General features: G+C 38.8%; 1 protein-coding gene across 2 annotated transcripts in view; it reads left to right on the top strand.

Annotated features, from left to right (window-relative positions):
* The window catches only part of larp4b (La ribonucleoprotein 4B), a 79,425-nt gene that overhangs the window by 34,864 nt on the left and 23,161 nt on the right, over positions 1-21,400 (top strand). For both annotated transcript variants that reach the window (XM_052016828.1, XM_052016826.1), the window contains exons 5-11: positions 1,329-1,422; positions 2,299-2,435; positions 2,519-2,622; positions 4,085-4,195; positions 5,496-5,549; positions 5,634-5,840; positions 17,010-17,119. In XM_052016828.1, coding sequence (XP_051872788.1) covers positions 1,329-1,422; positions 2,299-2,435; positions 2,519-2,622; positions 4,085-4,195; positions 5,496-5,549; positions 5,634-5,840; positions 17,010-17,119 — 817 coding nt within the window. The remainder of the gene's footprint in view (positions 1-1,328; positions 1,423-2,298; positions 2,436-2,518; positions 2,623-4,084; positions 4,196-5,495; positions 5,550-5,633; positions 5,841-17,009; positions 17,120-21,400) is intronic.

Here is a 21,400-nt window from a genome sequence, read left to right as displayed (position 1 = left end):
GACACTGCAATTTAATTATTATCCATTTGATTCTCTTGGGTTCATTTCATAAGTAAATTTCCACTGATGTTTTTCATTATTCTCACCCCTGTTTGGGAAAAACTGCCATCTGACTTCAATTTTGATTTTTTTTTTGGTCATTTTATTGGGCTGTGAACTTCCATAATGTGCAAGCATGTCTTGGTTTCTTTTCACTTTGAAGTTATAATAAATGCATGAAATGCATTGGCTTCATTGTCAACTTTGGTAAATTATTTTGTGCCATTTGTGTACACGGTGTAGTTGTTTGAATTACATTCTTGTCAGATTGCAATCCAAATTGAAATTTGAAAGTTTTTTGTGATCCAAGATTTCCTGTTTGCATGGTTGGATTAGTGAAACGCAGCTGCTGAACAATGGGATTATTTAAACTCTGTTTGTAGTACTTCAAGGTTGTTAATTGGACGTAATTGATTCTATTATGAGTATATTTGATTCTGATGGATATGGCATAAATAAGAAATAAAAGCGGGAGGCCATTAGACCCTTTGTCCCTGTTCTGCTGTTCGGCTTGATCATTGATCTTTTGTTTCATATTGAGAGAATCAAAGGATGTGGGGTTAATGTCTGAAAACCTGTAAACTTCAGATAAGAACAATTAGTGACTTGACCCTTGACAGTGGCTGTGGGTAGAGAAGATCAACAGGCTTCCTGGATGAAGAAATGCATTCTCAGCTTGGTTCTGAATGGCCAACCCTTAATATGTATCTGGACTCCCCAGCCAGGGAAAACATTGGTTGTGCATCTGACCTCTCCAGTGCCATAAGAACTTTGTATGTTTCAGAAAAATCCTCTCATTATTCAAAACCCAAGAATATAGGTCCCATTCGGTTTAATCTTGCTTTGCACTACAAGCCTGACATCCTAGAAATCTTCTCTGCACTCTGTCTATTGAATGTCTATCCTTTAGGTAGCAAGACCAAATCTATACACACTATTCGTGATCTAGTCTTATCAGGACCTTGTGTAATTGGACCAAGGCATCACTACTTAGAACATAGTTTGTCTTTTGTCATTGCTTGCTGTTGGCATGTTAACATTTTTCCCCTTATAATGACCAATAGTCTGCTAATGAGTTAGTGCTAGCCATTTCAGATACAATTCCATTTGCATTCAGTTTTTATATTTGAAGGAATCTCTAAGTTTCTCAGGTTGGGTAGGAAATTAAACTCCCTCCACTTACCAATGCAAAGCCTGCCATAGTTAAGAATCTGAATTATTGATTTAAAATGTACTGGATGTGACCTGGCGTACGTATCTGCTAATGTACCAAATTTATTGCTTTGTAGGAGGAGGAGATCAATCTCTATTGGAAGCTCAGACTGTTGGTCAAGAAGACCTGAGGGAATTGCTGAAAAAGACACTGGAGTTCTGTTTGTCTCGGTGAGTCCTTAATGGTAGCTTTTCAATGTTGCTTTGACCACAGGAGAATTTGATGTTCACTGTAGATTTGAGTGCTTTTCACTGTAGCTAAAAACCATTTGGATGATAAATTCAACAGACAATTTTTTTTGATTGGGTAGTTTCTTGTCAAATTAAAGATGTTATTACTCCCTCAGCTCCTACAACTCCTCCACACCCAAATAGGGTATGATTTTTGAGTATCGTTAAACATCTGGCTAAATTTTGCATTGAAAGCTTCAGTGAAATATTCTGAGCTCAAAACTATAACTGGTGCCTGTGTGTGTTCAATGTCCTCCATTGATTGTGGACAAATTGAAGTCAATGAATCAAAAAAAAAATCCTATCAATGAACCCTGCCCTCAAGTTTGCTCTTCTCCTTTGCTGATTGCTTTTGAAATGAAGAATAAGTTATGCAGTTTGAAATGTGTGTGGAAGAGTATTGAGAAGACTGAGGTCAGGGGCATTGTTGATTAGCTAACGGGTCTAATAAATTGACAAAGAATTTTTCTCTTCGATAAGTGGCTTGGGTTGGAATGTACTGATGGGGAAATGGTGGAAGTAGATTCAAACATAGTATTCAGAGGGGAGCTAGGTAAGTATCTGAAAGGAAAGAATATATAGTGCTGTGAGGAGTGGAGTGGGCAACCAGATTACTGGGCAGCCCTTGTATAAAACCATTGTGGACTTGGTGGGACAGATAGCTTCTTTCATGCTGTAACCATTCTGCTTCTGTGACATTGAATGGGTACTTAAATACAGCTTTCTTAATTTGCAAACTTGATATTAATCAAATGTTGAAATGGACACAAAATTAAAATGTTGGTTATTCATACTGAGTGTAATTATTTTCTGCAGTGAAAATCTGGCCACTGACATGTACCTAGTCTCCCAAATGGATAGTGATCAATATGTGCCAATACTGACTGTAGCAAATCTTGACCATGTGAAGAAACTGAGCACAGATGTGGACTTGATTATTGAAGTTTTGAGATGTAAGTATAACTATGTTCAATGGTTTTTTAAAAAAAAGTATTTTGTAAAGGGTTGTTACTGAAGATATCTGTAATTCATTTAGCATTGCCTTTGGTCCAAGTTGATGAGAAAGGAGAGAAGGTCAGGCCAAATCAAAACCGCTGCATTGTTATTCTACGAGAAGTACCGGAGTCGACACCTATTGAGGTAAGAACAGGTTTACACCAGAATTCAACAATTATGAATCCTCAAACTATCAAAAATAATACCCAGACATTAGTGTATGATGGGGTGTCATGACTGGTAAGTATGTCCAATTATTTTCAAAATCTTCGGAAACATGAGAAATATAGCTAATACCTAGGCAACGTGTACTAGATGAGGATCTAGATCCCTGATGTTGTATTCCCCTCCAAAGATCAATCTTGGGAGGGGAATTCAATGTCACTAATAAATTGCAACAGTAGCATTGTACAAAGGTTTTAAGTGAATTCAGGCTGGTAAATATTCCTAAATGTTGAAAATGTTACTAGGGAATTCCACTAGCTTCAATGGAATAAATAGTGATCCCTTCAGCTTATTACAGATGTGTTAAGAATGCAGTCATCAATACTAGTATGTATGGAAGGTCTAATTTAAACCTCACACATTAAGACAGGAAATATAGTAATAGGCCATTTGGCCATTCAGACCTTCTCCACTCATTTCACTACCCTGCTACCACTTTCTCCCCATTTCCTTTAATCCCCTTGGCAAAAATGTATGTACCTCCTTTGTGAATGCATCTAAGACTTGGCCTCTACTGCCTTCCACTGGTTAACTGCCTCTTCAGGTGAAATTTTCTTAGTTCTAAATGGCAAATCACCAGTTACTGTAACACCTTGTTCTGCTGAAGAGCATCTTTCCTGCATCTAGTCTGTTATCCTGTTAAAATTTATAGACTTCTATGAGATCCTCATTCTTCTGTACCCAGAGAACACAGGCCCAATCAATCTAAATTCTCAGTGTACTTCAGCCCTGCCATTGCAGGAATCAGCCCAGTTAAACCTTTGTCACACTCCCACCATAGAAGGAATGTGCTTCCTCAGATATGGAGACTAAAACTGTGTGAACGTCCAGATGGGATCTTGCCGAAGCCCTGTACAGCTACTGCTGTAGTGAAATGAAATTTGTTGGTCAAATGGGAATAAAACAGAAAATACTTGGTATATCAGGCAGCATATGTGGGGAGAGAAATGGTTAATGTTTCAAATTAAAGGTTCTTCATGAATTTCTGAAGCTTTGCTTTTCAATTTGGCCAAGATGAACTTTTTTCACTTCAAAAGCATATTTTTCTTTTGTTCTCTATTGCCATTTAGCAATTCTAAATAAGCTACGTGTTTTTAGACCATAGAACAGTCCCTTGAATAGAAGGCATTTGCCCTGAGCAGTGGCAGAAAGTTATCTCTTGTTTTTTTTATTGTAACTTCCAGGAACTCTTGTGCATATATGCTTATCCCTGGAGTGATTGGGTTAAATAGGTGTTGCATGTTTTATGAAATACTTGCACAATAACAGTATCTCTTATTTGTACATGAGAATTTAATTTTTTGACAGCAATGCAAAAAAGTAGCTAGAAATAGTCTGCATGGAATATTTCAGTAACCAGCCATCTTTTTATTTCCCCCAGGAAGTTGAAGCACTCTTTAAAGGAGAAAATTTCCCAAAATTCATGAGTTGTGAATTTGCCTACAATGACAATTGGTTTATCACCTTTGAATCAGAGGCTGATGCACAACAGGTAAAGTCAATTATTGTCGCTGAGATTTTTGGAATTTTGACAGGTGCAAAATTGTTCAGTTTTTATGCAGAAATCGAGCTAATTCACTGACTTAACACAAATGCTGGAGGAACTCTGTAGGTCAGGCAACATCTATTGGAGGGAAATGAGCAGTTGATGTTTCAGGCTGAGACCCTTCCTCAGGACTGCCAGCCCTGAGGAAGGGTCTCAGCCTGAAACGTCGACCGGCCATTTCTCTCCCTAAGGAAGGGTCTTGGCCTGAAATGTTGACTGTTCATTTCCGTAGATGCTGCCTGACCCGCTGAGTTCTTGCAGCATTTTGTTGCTTCAGATTCTAGCATCTGCAGTCTCTATTGTGTAACTCATAGCTTAAGGTCTGGGAATTGGTATAGTCTTAAAGTAGTTTTGTATCCGAGGTGCAGTGCATCAAGCACACAGCCTTTACTACTTAACCTTTGTTTAACTTGAGCCCAAATTGGAAGCCTGACTGGCATCTGTTCGTAAGTATTGAATTCTTCAGGCATTGTCTTATTCAGTTTGATATGTCCTATGGATGTGATTTTCACTAATTCAAAGAAGCTGCATTTAGAAGAAGGCAGTGCCAAATTGGTGCAGTAGAGGGCGACTTGGGCCTGAGATGGATTGAAGAGCACTGTGGCTGAGCAAAGGTTGATACTTAGTACAAGGTTGTTGAAATGGATAGTCTTCAATTTCGTAGGATTAACCTTAATGACAAAAAGGGAACTAAGTATAAATGTCCCACTTTGTCATTGAAGCAGCAACCATATTTTTGAAGATTGTTATAAATTAAAATCAAATTATTAATGAGCTTTGAACTGCAAGCAGATCATTGAAGTTGACAATTTTTCAATAGAAATTGTGACAATTGTGAATGCTGCTTGTCAAATCCCAAGCAGTCGGTCCCTTTTTCCTGTTAGAGACTTGAAGGTTTTTTCGTCATCTTCAAAGGAGATGTATATTTTGTTAAATTATATCCCTGCTGATATGTGATTATATTTTAAGGGGAGTAGTTATTTATTCAGCTTTTTGGCCACTAAACAGGAATTAATGATATCAGTGCTTTCAGCAGTGTAAATGTTTGCATAATTGTTAGTGCTCTGCCAGTTTCATTTCTAAATAGCAAGTTACTTGAAACTTGCCATATCAAATGGAATAGTATTCTTAAAGTCATAACTGAGCTGGCATTGTTAACTGAAAATTTTCGTTCTTCACCTTGAACATCATGCACGATATTCTGTTAAATGGAGTAACCGTTTGTGTTCTGGCTTATTTTGGTCAGGCATACAGATACCTTCGTGAAGAAGTAAAAACCTTTCAAGGGAAGCCCATCAAGGTAAATGTTTCAGACTCATTTGGTTAATTCTCTCCTTCAGTAATGTGAAGTATGAACTTGAACTTGGACCTTTTTATTTTGTAGGCAAGGATAAAAGCAAAGCCAATGGCTATCAATACTTTTCTACCAAAGAATGGTTACAGACCTCTTGACATGAACCTATACACTCAGCAGAGGTACACGTCATTTTATGTGCCTCCTATCTACAGCCCTCAGCAGCAATTTCCACTTTACAGCCTTCTCGCTCCACAGTCTTGGTCTACAACCCACAGCTACCTGGATCCAACATTGGTAAGCATGATGCATTTGGAATTTTTGGATATTCGAATTGGCTTTGTATATTTGAATTACTGGGCGTTTGGAATTCCCTAGAATATTGTTTTTGTTTTACAACAAAATAAGTATATCAATTCCTTGCACATTGTTACCTTTGGCTTTTACAAACTTCATTAATATTGAGGAATATTACAGAGAAACTATTTGGATCTCTTTGAGTTTCCATTGGAAGCAAAGGCATGTGATTGTTTTTAATACAAAATGAATCATTTACCAGTGGTCAACACTGTGGTGCTTTCTGACTTTGTTTACACTTCAGGGGAAAATGTTTGTTTCCTCACTTTTTTCCTAAGAACCTTTTGGGCTGTTGGCAGCTTCTATTTTCTTACATCAGGTCTGGAAGAATTGGGATATGATCTGGGGTGAAAGTGGATGGTGCGGACAGCAACCTCCTGGGATAGAAAGTAGCTAGAGTTGCCCTAAATTTTGCCCATTTGTCTGTCCCCTTTGCCAGCTGTGTGGGAAAGTAATAAGATAGGAACATCAAATTAGGAGACATCTACCCTGGCATTTATCAAACTCCTTGCTAATCATCTACTTCAGCTCCATTTTTCTGCACTATCTCCATATCCCTGGATTCCCTTGATGTACAGAAATCTATTGATCTATTTTGAATAAACTCACTGAGCCTCTGAGGTAGAAGATACCAAAGATCCCTCTCATTCTGAGGGAAGAGATTTCCTGCTCATCTTGGTCCTAATTGGCCTACACCTTTAAGACCATCTTTTAAGACCATGACTCTCGTGGTAGACTCCTTCAGTGGGAAATGTTTTCCCTCATCCACCTTTTGGAGCTCTAAGAATTTTGTAATTCAATTGCCTAAATATAGGCTTGGTCAGTCTCTCTTTGTACAGTACTTGGTTTTTATTTATATATATATATCCTTTTGAGTATGGAAATCAAAACTTGGTGCTCCAGGTGCAATCTCACCAAGGACCTATGTGATTGCACCAAGATATTTTTACATTTGCACTGTACCATTTGCCATTTTTAGTGCTTACTCCTTCAATGGCTTGTGTTCAAGGACACTTGGATCCCTTCAGGCATCAATGTTTGCCACCCTGCTATTTTAAAAAAAAGACTAATTTTCTGTTTTGTGCACCAAAGTGGCCAATTTTTAAAGGTTACATTACAGCGGTGTTAACAAAAAGGTTTCCTGCAAAGGAAATATAACATCTGGATTAGACTACAAATTAGGATTATTTCTTGGTTTGCCAATTTTTTTTATCTGGAGGACTGTTAGGTGCCAGTTTTGCTTAGTTCTTTAAACCTACTTTTGCAGATGTTGGAAGATGCCCATTGTGCTGGATACAGGAAAAAGTAGTACCTTGCTATAATGCATTAGTTTACATTGTGGTTTGAAGGGGGACTTAATTGAAGTCATAAGTTTTCTGAATAGATGCTTAGCTTGAAGCTTTGTTCTTTTGAAATGACTGCAGATCAGTGACTTATTGGTAGAAATCTGAGCATTTTGACTTGTCTACAGTATCCAGAGGAAAAGCTGCTTAATAGTGCGTTTCTACCTATTATTTCAGGATAGAACTGCAGTTGCTTTGGCTGATGGTGACTATTAAACCAAGATTAGAATAAACTGAGATGGAAGGATTTGCCATTGAAAATACCAGTATTATTTTGGTTAGTTTCAGAAGTCTTGCATCAACTTGAAGCAATAAAATCAGCCCTTTTCTCTAAACCATAGACCTCTTAGTAGAAGTTTTTGATTTTAAAGGGTCAAAAAAGAAATTTTGGGTATTTAATGCAATTGTGTGAAATTCCAGAATACAGACCTAATAATAAATCTAGTTTAACCAACTATTTACCACTGGTACTTTTAAAAATGCCCAACAGCAGTATTCTGTTTGGAAGATTGCCAGTTTTAATTCCTTGCTCTCTTTATACAGCATCTCTTAACTATAGTTTTATGATAGGTCTTCACTGTGACCCTATTTCTCAAATGGCCTGCTCTGAATCTCTAATCCTTAAACTTCTGAACTTCTGTTTCTACAGTTTATCCAATTTTTTTTCAAGGCTTGGAGAATCTTAGTTGTATGCAATATAGATATGTTCTTTGAATTCTCCAGCTAAAATTGGACATTGTTTATCCACATTGCTTTATGATCTGTGGCAAAATGTGCATTTGAGGATTGAAGACCCAAAATGATCACTTCGTTACTAATCTGCTGTTGCAAATTCTTTAGTTCAAGAAGGTGTGGGTGACTAAAGAGGCCTTTGTGGAAACTAGTTCTTGCCTTTTTAAATAGACCTTTCCAGTTTATTGACTGACATTGCCACTGTGCTAAATGAGTGATTCAGAAGAGATCAAAATCAATGGTCCATGAGGTGAGCTAGCAGTGTTGTATTCTTCTGTAGTCTATACAACTTTTGCTTCACTTTTAAGCTGGTGTACGTTACCTGGTTCAATGAAGACTGTTGGAGCAGCAGCAGATGCAGGTAAAATAAGGTGGCATGTGCTGAAGCTCCAAGGCTTTAATAGTTTTGTAAAAGGACAATATACATTTCAAAAGAATATTTTGTATGGCACAGTTGTGCAGCTGGTAGAGCTGCTGCCTTGTAGCTCTAGCAACCCAGATTCAATCCTGACTGGTGCTGTCTGTGTGGAGTTTCCACCTTCACTTGATTGCATGGGTTTCCTCCAGGTGCTCGTTGCTAGGTTAATAGCTACTGTAAATTGTCCCTTGTGTAGATGGGTAGCAGAATCTGGGGTGAGTTGATTGGAAATGTGGGGAGAATAAAATATCAGTGTAAAATTAGTGTAAATGGATACTTCATAGTCAATGTGGACTTGGTAAGTCAAAGGGCCGGTTTTGTGCTCTGACTCTGAACTCCAACAAATTTGCTGGGGTTCTTTGAGGATGTGACACTGGATAAAGGGAACCAGCTGCTTAATGTGGATTTTGCTAACCAGTAAACTTTTGATACATTGCCAAGTGAGAGGTTATTGCACAAAATAAACGTTTGAGGATTGGATGTAATAGTATGGATAGAGGAGTGACTGAGTAAAGTAAACGATGTTGCTTTTGGGTTGGCAAACAGTAATTAATGGGATGCCACAGAAATCAGTGCTGGGCCTCTACTATTATTACTATATTAATAACTTTGAAGAGACTTTATCTACTTTTATTAGTAGCAAGTACATTAACAAGTTATGAGGACAGCCTGCAAAGGGAAATGGGTTAACTGGGCAAGAATTTGGCAGATGGAGTATTAAGTGAGAGAATGTGAGATTATCTACTTAGTACCACAACAATTTGTTGTTTCCCTGCAATTAAATTTTCCATTTTCCTTCCAAACGGATGTGGGGGTCCTAAGGTGTGAAAATAATGATTGGCATGCAAGTGATTAGGAAGGCTAATGGAATGTTGCCCTTTATTTGCAAGTGGTGGAGTGTATAAAATTAGGGAAGTCTTTTTGCAGCTCTACAGGATGCTGGTGAGACCACCTGAAATGCTGCATACAGTATTGGTCTCCATTAGTGAAGGTTGTGCAGAGGAGCTTCACTGGGTTGATGTATGAAGATATTTAAGAGTTTACGTCAATATTTGGAGTTGAGAAGTACGAGAGGGTGTTATTGAAGCACACAATACTTTGGTATGATTACAGGGTAAATGTTGAGGATATTTTCCCCTTGTGATGGCATCTAGAATTAAGGGGCATAGTTTCAGAATAAGTAATCACCCATTTAAGACCAGATGAGAAGTTTTCTTGATGGGTGACGATTGACTGGATTCTTTTGCCCAAAGCTTGACAAAGGTTTAAACTACAAGGGAGTTGTGCTATGGACTCAGTGAAAGTCCCTTTAAGATAGAGAGTGTGTGTGTATGTGTGTGTGGGGCGTGCTTACGTCAATAGAAGATAAAGGACGTAATGACGTTGTTGAAGAAGTCAGAAGAAGAAGGAGAGAGAGAGAAGGGAGAGAGACACCAGCCTGCTTGTTTTCTCTATCGATGGATGAGAAACAATAACTGTGTTTGCCACTGAAATCCATGTATGGAAGTTGGAAGTAATCCGGTGGAGTTCACTTTGTTGCTGACCTGTAGAAGGAAACAGGTATTTGTGTGTGGACGACCACGGTTCGGATGCTTTTCGGGGTGAGGAAGTCACTACCGAGTAAACACTGGAGTGTCGTTTGGGTTCCATGGTGGAACATTTGGATTTCGTATGTACTCTCTCTGTTTTTCTACATCTACATCTTATCTTCAGACAACGGTGGTTGCTGAAGAAGCCCTTGCTCATGTTTCACCTTATGGCTTGCGGAACTGAACTTTAAGAACCATTCCGGAACTGGGAGTTTTGGACTTTGTCACACACACACACACACGAAGAGTTTAGTTTTGGGGTTAACGTTTGAGGTTTAACATTCTTGAATTCTAACATACTAACATTTTTTTTAACTTTTATTTTACGTATTATCATAAGTAGTGATTAATAAAATAGTTTTTAACACTGAATCATGCTCAGTGTGTTTCTTTTGTTGCTGGTTTGTGACAAAATTGGGGGCTCGTCCGGGATAGTTCCCAAGGTTAACGAGTGTCGTCTGGGATTGTACCCCAGATTGACGAGATTTGTTCGAGATTCAATCCAAAGATTTTTGAGGGAGGTCTGATAAATTCTTTGTAATTGGCTTGTGTGTGTGGAAACCAGCAGCAATGGATATTAAGGCATTTTTGGAGTCACCAACCCAAAAGGGATTGGAGGTGGCGAAAAAGGATGATTTGATAAAGATTGCTACAAGGCTAAACCTTACAGAAGTAAAGCAGTCTATGAGAAAGGCAGATATTCAGAGATTGATAGCTGGCCATTATGTGGAAAAGAAAGTGTTTGAGAAGGAAGTGTTAAAACAGTTTCCTGGCAGTGAAATAGCAATTTCTGAGGCACAGGTGCAGCTGGCAAAGATAGAGGCTGAACGAGAGCAAAATAAATTAGAAGCTGAACGAGAACAAAAGAAATTAGAGGCCGAACAAGAGGAAAAGAGATTAGAGGCTGAACGAGAACAAACCCAGTTAAAGATAGAGGCCGAACAAAAGCTAACTCAGATGAAGATAGAGGCTGATCTAGCAATGAAGCAGATGGAATTGAGGAGGATGGAGCTGGATAACGAGGAGAAAAAGAGGCAGCATGAGTTACAAATGAAGCGTAGGAGTTCGGAATCTGATTCTGATGATGGTTTTTCAGCCAGCAGGGAGGTTCGATTAGTCCCTCCGTTTGAAGAAGATCAGGTTGATCAGTATTTCCAACATTTTGAAAAGGTTGCTGTGAGTTCAAACTGGCCAAGGAAAGGATGGGCTCTTATGGTACAGAGTGTGATTAAAGGTAAAGCTCAAAAAGCTTATTCTGCTTTGTCTGCTGAGGATGCAGCTGATTATACCAAGGTAAAACAAGCTATATTGAAGGCCTATGAATTGGTCCCTGAGGCTTATAGACAAAAATTCAGAGACTTGAGGAAATCTGCAGATCAGACTTATATGGAATTTGCCAATGGAAAGAGAATATGTTTTGAACGATGGTGCCTGGCTAAAAATGTAGATGGGGATTATGATAAATTGACAGAATTGATACTGGTGGAAGACTTTAAAAGATGTGTTCCAGCTGAATTAACAACATTTAAATGAAAAGGCAGTGGAAACTTTACAAGAAACTGCTAGGTTGGCAGATGATTATGCTTTAACCCATAAATCCAAATGGGGACAACCTAAAACCTTTCAAAAGAGTTACAAAGACAATCCAGGTAAACCAGAGATTAAATTGGGAGGTAATCAAAAAGGAAAAGATGAAAAGAAGCCAGGGCTGGAGAAACCTGTTGAGCGTACTTGTTATTACTGTAGGAAACCTGGCCACGTGATATCTAATTGTGCCCTTTTGAAGAAAAAGAAGGAAGCTGGGCCCAATGCTTGCTTTCAGGCAATTAAAAATCAAAAAGGTTTAGGAGATGCTGTTAAAGATCAGTCCTTGCAAGAGGGAAAAGCGGAAAAGTTGGAGGAGGTGAGAAAGGAATTCCGTTCGTATGTATCAGAGGGTTTTGTTTCACTGAATGATGAGTCACCCCAGGTGCCAGTGAAAATTCTTAGAGATACTGGGGCTAGTCAATCTCTCTTGCTGGACAGTGTTTTAAATTTTGGTGAAGAAAGTGACACTGGTGAAGTAAATCTAGTACGAGGCGTTACAGGTGAGACCATGTCTGTCCCTTTTCACAGGGTGATTTTAAAGTCAAAGTTCGTAGAAGGACCAGTCGAGATAGGGATAAGACCTAGTTTGCCAGTGGAAGGAGTTTCTTTGTTATTGGGAAATGACCTTGCAAATGGAGAAAGTGATCCTGTGGTACGGTTAACAACCAAACCAAGGATTGATGAGTCTGAGAATGATCCAGATGTTTACCCATCATGTGCGGTGACTCGAGCTAGAGCTAGAGAATTAGCCAAGACAGACAGTCCGGTGCAGTCTGATGTGGTTCCTTGTGACAGTCCTAAACAGGAAGAAAATTATGATGCCTTATCTGAGACTTTTCTGTCTTCACTGGAGGATCAACATCCTTATAGTGAGCCTGAATTTAAAGATTTGTCTTTGTCAAGGAAGGATTTTATGGTGGAACAGACAAAGGACCCTGAGTTGACAGAATTGAAAGAAAAAGCTCTCTCATGTGAGGAGATTGAAAAGGTGCCAACTGGATACTATGTCAAAAATGGAGTGGTAATGAGGAAATGGAGACCTCCTCATGTTCCTGTTACTGAGGAATGGGAAGTTATTCATCAGGTTGTTGTTCCAAAAGTTTATAGGGATGAGATTTTAAACCTGGCCCACAGTATGCCTTTGGGTGGTCATTTTGGTGTGAATAAAACTGTAGGGAAGATCTTGAAACAATTCTATTGGCCTGGTTTGAGAAAAGATGTGGTGATGTTTTGTCGAACCTGCCACACATGTCAGATGGTAGGTAAACCAAATCAAAAACCCCCTGTGGCTCCTTTGAAACCAATTCCTGCTTTTGGTGAACCCTTTTCGAAGGTGATTGTGGACTGTGTTGGTCCATTACCAAAGTCTAAGACTGGAAATCAGTATTTGTTAACCATCATGTGTGCCACTTCTAGATTTCCAGAGGCAATACCCCTTAGAAATATTAAGGCCAAGACGGTGTCAAAGGCTCTTGTAAAATTTTTTACCTTGTTTGGTTTGCCAAAAGAAATCCAATCTGATCAAGGTAGTAATTTTATGTCAAAAATTTTTCAACAAATAGTCTATGAGCTGGGAGCAAAGCAGATTGTATCATCTGCATATCACCCAGAATCTCAAGGAGCTCTGGAGAGATTTCATTCTACTCTCAAAAATATGCTGAAGACTTATTGCTTTGAAAACACCAAGGATTGGGACGAAGGTATCCATTTACTTTTGTTTGCCGTTAGAGAATCGATCCAGGAGTCAATAGGATTTAGTCCGTTTGAGCTTGTGTTTGGACATCGGGTGAGAGGACCTTTGGAGTTGTTAAGAGAGCAATGGGTTAATGAGGAAGTTCACTTGAGTCTGTTGGACTATGTCCAAAAATTTAAAACTCGGTTGGAAAGAGTCTGCCAGCTAGCGAGAGAGAATCTGAAAACAAGCCAGATAAGAATGAAGACATATTTTGATAGACGTGCTCGGCCTAGGACATTCGCAGTGGGGCAAAAGGTGTTGGTATTTTTCCCTAGCCAAAATAATCCCTTGCAAGCTCGTTTTTCTGGACCCTATGTTATTGAATCTCGAGTGACTGATCTAACATATATAATCAAAACACCAGATAGACGCAAGAAAACCCAACTCTGTCATGTAAACATGCTAAAACCTTATTATGAGAGGGATTCAGTGGTGGCCTTGGTGGATGATGTAAAGGTTGTTTCTAGAATGCCTGATGTTGATGTTGAGGAAGGCCAATTTAGACCAAATATTGTTCCATCGAAACTAAAAAACCAAAATATCCTGGAGAACCTTGAAACGAAGTTGGACCATTTACAAGTTTCACAAAAACAACAGATGAGAGAATTAATTTTAAAATTTAAAAATCTGTTCCCAGATGTTCCAAACAGAACATCGATAATTACCCATGATGTTGATGTTGGGGATGCAAAACCAATCAAACAACACCCATATCGAATGAATGTGGAAAAAAGTAAACTTGTTGATCAGGAAATAAAATACATGTTGGAAAATGATATTATTAGACATTCTACTTCAAATTGGAGTTCGCCCTGTGTTATTGTACCTAAACCTGATGGAACTGTTAGATTTTGCACAGATTACAGGAAAGTGAATGCTGTAACAAAGTCAGATGCTTACCCTATTCCTAGGGTGGATGATTGCATAGACAGAGTGGGAAAGGCAAAATTTCTTACAAAGATTGACCTATTAAAAGGGTACTGGTGTGTTCCATTAACAGATAGAGGAAGGGAAATTTCAGCCTTCGTAACCCCTTCTGGATTGTATGAATACAATGTTTTGCCATTTGGAATGAAAAATGCTCCGGCAACATTTCAAAGAATGATTAATTCAGTGATTCATGGGTTAAAACATACAGATGCCTACATTGACGACTTAGTGACTGGGAATGATACATGGGAGGATCACATCTCTGCGTTAGAAAGGTTGTTTGAAAGACTTTCCAAGGCTAACCTTACAGTTAACTTGGCTAAAAGTGAATTTGGCCATGCCACTGTGACGTATCTTGGTTATGTTGTAGGTCAAGGCAAGCAAGCTCCTGTTCAGGCAAAAGTTCAAGCAATATCTGAGTTCCCTATTCCCACAGGTACGAGGACTGTTAGAAGATTTTTGGGAATGGTTGGATATTATCGAAAATTTTGCTGATATTGCTCTTCCCCTAACTAATCTTCTGAAGAAGGGAGTAAAGTTTGTTTGGACAGATTCTTGTCAAGAAGCATTTCAGAAGCTGAAAGCCATTTTATGCTACCATCCTGTGCTCAAAACACCTGACTTTGAAAAGCCATTGTCATTAGCAGTAGATGCCAGTGATGAAGCTGCAGGAGCTGTGTTGTTGCAGAAGGGTGACCTTGATGATATTGACCATCCTGTAGCTTACTTTTCAAAGAAATTTAATGAGCATCAAAAGAATTATTCCACCATAGAGAAAGAATTACTGTCGCTTGTTTTAGCCTTGCAACATTTCAGTGTATATGTTTGCACCGCTCAGAAACCATTGACTGTGTATACAGATCATAACCCATTGGTGTTTCTGAGCCGAGTCAAAAACAAGAACAGAAGGCTGTTAAACTGGAGTTTAATTTTGCAAGAGTTTGATCTCATGATAACTCACATTAAAGGCAAAGATAATGTGATTGCTGATTGTCTTTCCCGATGTTAAATGGGAAACATGTATCTGTACTAATCTGATAGTCTGTAGTTGTGTAGCATGATAATTAACATTACTAACTGTATGCACGGTTGAATTTTTCTTGGGAAAAATTTTTTTTAGGTGGGAGGTGTTATGGACTCAGTGAAAGTCCCTTTAAGATAGAGAGTGTGTGTGTATGTGTGTGTGGGGCGTGCTTACGTCAATAGAAGATAAAGGACGTAATGACGTTGTTGAAGAAGTCAGAAGAAGAAGGAGAGAGAGAGAAGGGAGAGAGACACCAGCCTGCTTGTTTTCTCTATCGATGGATGAGAAACAATAACTGTGTTTGCCACTGAAATCCATGTATGGAAGTTGGAAGTAATCCGGTGGAGTTCACTTTGTTGCTGACCTGTAGAAGGAAACAGGTATTTGTGTGTGGACGACCACAGTTCGGATGCTTTTCGGGGTGAGGAAGTCACTACCGAGTAAACACTGGAGTGTCGTTTGGGTTCCATGGTGGAACATTTGGATTTCGTATGTACTCTCTCTATGTTTTTCTACATCTACATCTTATCTTCAGACAACGGTGGTTGCTGAAGAAGCCCTTGCTCATGTTTCACCTTATGGCTTGCGGAACTGAACTTTAAGAACCATTCCGGAACTGGGAGTTTTGGACTTTGTCACACACACACGAAGAGTTTAGTTTTGGGGTTAACGTTCGAGGTTTAACATTCTTGAATTCTAACATACTAACATTTTTTTTAACTTTTATTTTACGTATTATCATAAGTAGTGATTAATAAAATAGTTTTTAACACTGAATCATGCTCAGTGTGTTTCTTTTGTTGCTGGTTTGTGACAGTTGAACGTTTGGGGGGCGGGGGGAGGTGTGGGGAGAGAATGGGAAAGGCTCGGAGCTTGTTGGCCTATTCTGCTTGGGCTAAATGTTCTAAGGCAGAATGACTTAATAGCTAAATAGTGTGCTGGTCACTAATGGATCCAGTAGGTCAGATAAAGCTCTTCAACCCAGCTTTCTCCAATGACAAATGGAGTAATGCCCCTAATGGGGTGAGGCTGCTTGTTGAATGTTGTCAGTCAATAATAGTAACATTGTTTAAGAAAATGGACTAAAGTACTTACAATTGCCTTTGGCTGGAAATGCAAAATGGATAATCTATCTCTGCCTTTAGTCAGCTTGATTATCAAGAATGCCATTGTGTAGTTGTGATTTTTGGGTGGGGGGTTGCGTTTGGGGTAACTGGAAATTTGCTACAATCTGGTGTTATAATTGGCACACAGCAAGACAAAAGTGGTTCTTGAAGGTGGGCAACTCAGACCCAGGGCACTATTGTAAGAATCTGAAAATCAAACTAAATTTATTTACTTGCCTTTTCATGATTTTCAATGGATTTGTGCAATGGGCCCTATGTTTACAAAGCTACATCAATTTGTCTTTATAGTTTGCTTTACAGCTATTTTTAGTTTAAGGTAGAGGATATCATGCAAAAGCATCACAGCTTTTTCCTCAGTATAACTTCATAATTCCTGTCTTTACTGAACACCAAGAATAGAGTTGTCCTTTACATGATTGGAGTGAACTGGCCTAAATTAATACCTTGAAAGCATCATCAACAGACGAATCCTTAAATTGTAAAACAAAATACTATAGTTGTTTAAGTTCAATACTTTAGTTGTGGATTGTTTATTCCATATTTATTGTTTCTACACCCAATCTATCTTTTTTTAAATGTACTGTGCATTGAATTTACTAAGTGTGTCTTCAACTTGTTGGGTAGGTATCTCCATTCCCAAATGCTGGCTTCATAAATGGATTTACTGCAGCCCCGAATTTCAAATCTGCGACAGCTCCTTTGACCTCACTCAGACAATATAATCCTAGAAACAGGTAAGATTTCTTGAATATATTTCTAAAATTATTGCAAAACTAAGATGGAAGCAAGCATAGCATGTAATGAAAATAGAAAGGTGCTGGTAATAGCCTTGTAGTGATGGAGAGAATTGCAGATGGAATGTGGGCTGCCCGAGACGCGCATGAAGAGAGCAAATAGTGCTCCATAATGTTTGGAAGCTTTGTGCCAATTCCTCTCTTTCCACACCACCCACCCCCCACCCCAGTGGATTCAAGTTAATATTTACAAAAAAAAGCTGGAGTTCATTTGAATTGGGAGCATGGGTAGACAACTTAGACCCTCAAGCATACCCTGCAGTCTAACAAGATGTTGGCTGATCTGATTGTAACCTTTCACTCCCTTGCATTTCTGTTTTCCACTGCCTTAAACTATTTGAAGACTGCTTCCACTCCCTTGGAGGAAGAGAATTCCAAAGAGACAACTCGGAGAAAATTTTGCCTCATCTGTCTTAAATGGCGGGTACCTTATTTTAAACAGTACCTTCCAATTCTAGGTTTTCCCACAAAAGGAAATGTTCTCTCAACATACACCCTGTGTCGACTCAGGATTTTGTTTTAATCAGTTTGCTTCTTAGCAGATACAAACCAAGCCTGTCCTACCTTATAAGCAACCTTCTTTTTCTAGGTGTCAGTCTGGTAAGTGTTTGAAAACTTCCAGTGGTTTAACATTCATCCTTAAATAAGGTGACCAATATTTTACACAGATGTCTTGCCCAGTGCCCTATATAACTGAAGTATAACATCCCTCCTATCGTCTTCAATCCCCCCCACCCCACCCCCAAGCAATAATCATTAACATACTTCCAGCATTAATTATTTGTTATCAACATATTCGTGTTTTGTGATCATGCACTAGGACTCAGATATGTCCAATCTTGTTTTGCATTCTCTCAGCATTCAGATAATTTTATTTTCCTGCCAAATGAACAAGTTGGCACTTTGCCACATCATACTCCATTTGCCAGATCTTTGTCCCGAGTTGTTTGTTCCTTTGTGGTACTCTTCACGAATTTTGTTCCTCCTTACCTCTTTTGTTTCAACAGCAAATTTAGCAACCGTGCCTTTCATGCCATGCAAGTCGTGTAATCATAGGCATTAAGCACTGAAACAGGCCCTTTGTCCCAACTGGTGCACGCCAATCAAGATTCCCATCGAAGCTAGTCCCGTTTGGCTCATATCCCTCTAAACCTTTTCCCATCCATGTACCTGTCCAAGTACCTTTTAAATGTTAATGTACCTGCCTCAACCACTTCCTCTGACAGCTCATTCCATATACTGACCACTCTCTGGGTGAAAAAGTTGCCTCTCAGGTTTCCATTAAATCTCTCCCCTCTCACCTTTAAACCTATGCCCTCTAGTTCTTGATTCCCCAATCCTGGGAAAAAGACTGCCCTGTCTATGACCTTCATGACTTTATACACCTCTGTAAGATCACCACCCCCCCCCCCCCCCCCATTCTCCTATACTCCAATGAAAGCAGCCCCAACCTGCTCAACCTCTCTCCATGACTGTCCCTCGAGTCCCAGCAACATGCTCATAGGTCTCTTCTGCATTCTTTCCAGCTTGATGGCATGAATTTAACAGTCATTTATGTAACTTGTGAAAAGTTGAGGCCCAGCAGTGATCCCCATGGTACCTTTTTGCTTTGCATCTTGCCAGCCAGAAAAAGGACTAATTTATAGCTACTCTGTCTTACTGAATAGATTTCCCATTCATGCCAAAATTTTACCACCTACATGATGAATTTTAATTTTTCAATCTTTGATATGGCACCATCTCCATAGTCCTTTGAATATCTAAACATAGTACATCCACAGCTCATTATAGTGCCATACAATGCAAAAACATGCCCTCCAGTGCACTGAGTCTGCACTCAGTACCAAGCATCCATTTATAGTAAAATTATTTTATTCTCCCCACATTCCTTATCAGTTTCCTCTAGATTCTAGCGCACACTTGAGAGCTATGCAGTGGCCAATTTAACCAATTTGCTCATCTTTGGGATGTGTGCAAAAATCCTCCACATTCACAGGGATTACGTGCAAACTCAACACAAACAGCACTTGATTGAACCTGGGGTTGCTGAAGCTGCAAAGGAGTAGCTCAGTTAGCTGTGGTACTCAATTGGTCAAACCATAACTTCCATGTTGCCTTCAACCAGATTAACTTGAATTCTGCTTAGTATCCTGCCATAATGTCTTTCATAATAGTTCAGTGACGCACACCAAGTTTACTTGCCTATAATTTCCTGCTTTCTATCTTCACTTCTTGATTAAGATGTATTTCCCTACAGACATTTCTGAACATCTACTTGTTATTACTTTGATTTCATAACTTCAGATTCCATACTGGAATATTTTGGTCATCATTAAATGTGTCCTTCATTTTTCCCATTTTCTTTGCCTCCACTGTAATAAAATTCCTAAAACACAATTTTGATCAGAGTGTGTACTTTCAAAATTTGTGGTGTACAATTTTCATGCAAAATCAGTAACCATTCTAAAGAATTGTGAAGTATTGCTGACATTTCTGGAGTTCACCCTATTTGTGTTACCAAAATATTTTGCACGGAAGAGAATAAAGATCAGAAGGCTAACCCCATTTAAAGTTTTATTTTCTTTATGGTTTCCTATGTCCTGCTCTAGTTTTTAGTTTGGAATCTTATGTTGGTATTTATTTGAAGAAAAAAATTGATCAAAGCAATAGTGACCACTGTGTTTATATTTTGATATTTAATAAAGTAATGTGCGTGTAATATGCTCATTATGGCTACAGAGCTCCCAGTGCATTTTGTCTTTTAATGATATATCTGGAAAACAAGTTGATGTATAAACTGCAATTTTAATGATTTGAAGTTGTCACTAGGCTTCAGATCCTATCTGAAATCTGGAGGTTTCTGGTTCAAGTTTCCTGTAGTACATTAATATTATAAACAGGTTCACACATTCAGTTTATTTGACCTGGTATCTTTGACTTAAAATGGGTGTACAAAAAAAATGGTGCAACAATATATTTACATTATTAATGATGGTAACAAACTTGCAATGTATCTTAACGTTGCTGCAGTGAAAGTAGTAACTTTCATATAATTTCCAAATATGTCATGTGACAGAATTATTAGCTGCCAATTTATATCTGGGATTCCTAATCTGTACTTTTAGTTGTATTAGTCAATACAAATAAAAGGATGTCAATTAGTTCCTGTTACATCTATTCACCTACAGTGCAAATATTGAGGCAGGGATGAGAAGTAGTCATTCAACATCTTAAAGTATTGAAAGATTAGAATGTTTGAAGGTATGACAAAGACATGGTAGCAAATGATCCAGTGGAAGCAAAGCTGACTATCCTGTCCCAGCTGGGCAATCAGCTATCAGACGAATTGAGGGATTAACCTGAGCAGGAACGGATTTAGACAGCAGATTTTTTTTCTGAAAGGGAATGAATGCATCTCCTTTCAGTAATTATTGCATGGGCTGGAACTAAGTGACCCTGGGGAAGCAAGTTGGAATGGCAGGCAGCCATGCAACTCTGCTATTGAAAGTGCATCTAGGTGCACCAGCCATTTGACCTCCTGGGATGACCTGAACTGAAGTATATAATGAATATATTGTTTTTTTTAAAGTGCACTTTATTGTGCATGCCAAATCTGCAGTGGTTAAAATCTTGAAGAAAATGGATTACTGCAATTTGCTTGACCTGTAGTATCTTTATGCGGTGTTCAAATGGAAGAAATGTTGCTATTTTGGAGAATTTTCACACATGCATTCAGTTTGCATATGCCAATCCAGCGTATCAGTTTAGCTAGCCAGTGCCACACTGTCTGCTCCACCTTGCATAGATTTTTTTTGTATTAAATACTGTCCTTGAACCTCGGTTTGGTATACCTCAAATTTTGATAAGTGACTAGGTTGCAGATACATTCCCCTTCAGGAAAGGGTCAAATTTTGTGAGGCTGTTCAATTGCTTTGGGTGGAGTCTTGCACTTCAGCCTCTTCAGCTGGTTGCAAACTTGAGTTTAATTGGGATGGTGTGTGTTTCTATTCTGTTATAGCGGGTGATTTTTTTTTTAACCTGTTTCTAACAACAAATTATGCAAAAGTGGTCTTGATCATCCTATTGCCAATCATGTCCATAATAGACTTGTATCTGGAATAGTTAGTAATGGAACAATAGCCAGGACGTGTAGGAGCATGGTACCTGTACCATCTCCAGTTCTTCCCAGACATGTTTTCTATAATGAATCCTCCTGGTCAC

This window comes from Pristis pectinata, chromosome 5, assembly GCF_009764475.1.
Source record: "Pristis pectinata isolate sPriPec2 chromosome 5, sPriPec2.1.pri, whole genome shotgun sequence".
In the NCBI taxonomy this organism is placed as follows: domain Eukaryota; kingdom Metazoa; phylum Chordata; class Chondrichthyes; order Rhinopristiformes; family Pristidae; genus Pristis; species Pristis pectinata.
The sequence above is the reverse complement of the archived record's forward strand: the minus strand, read 5'-3'. Positions and strand labels throughout refer to the sequence as shown.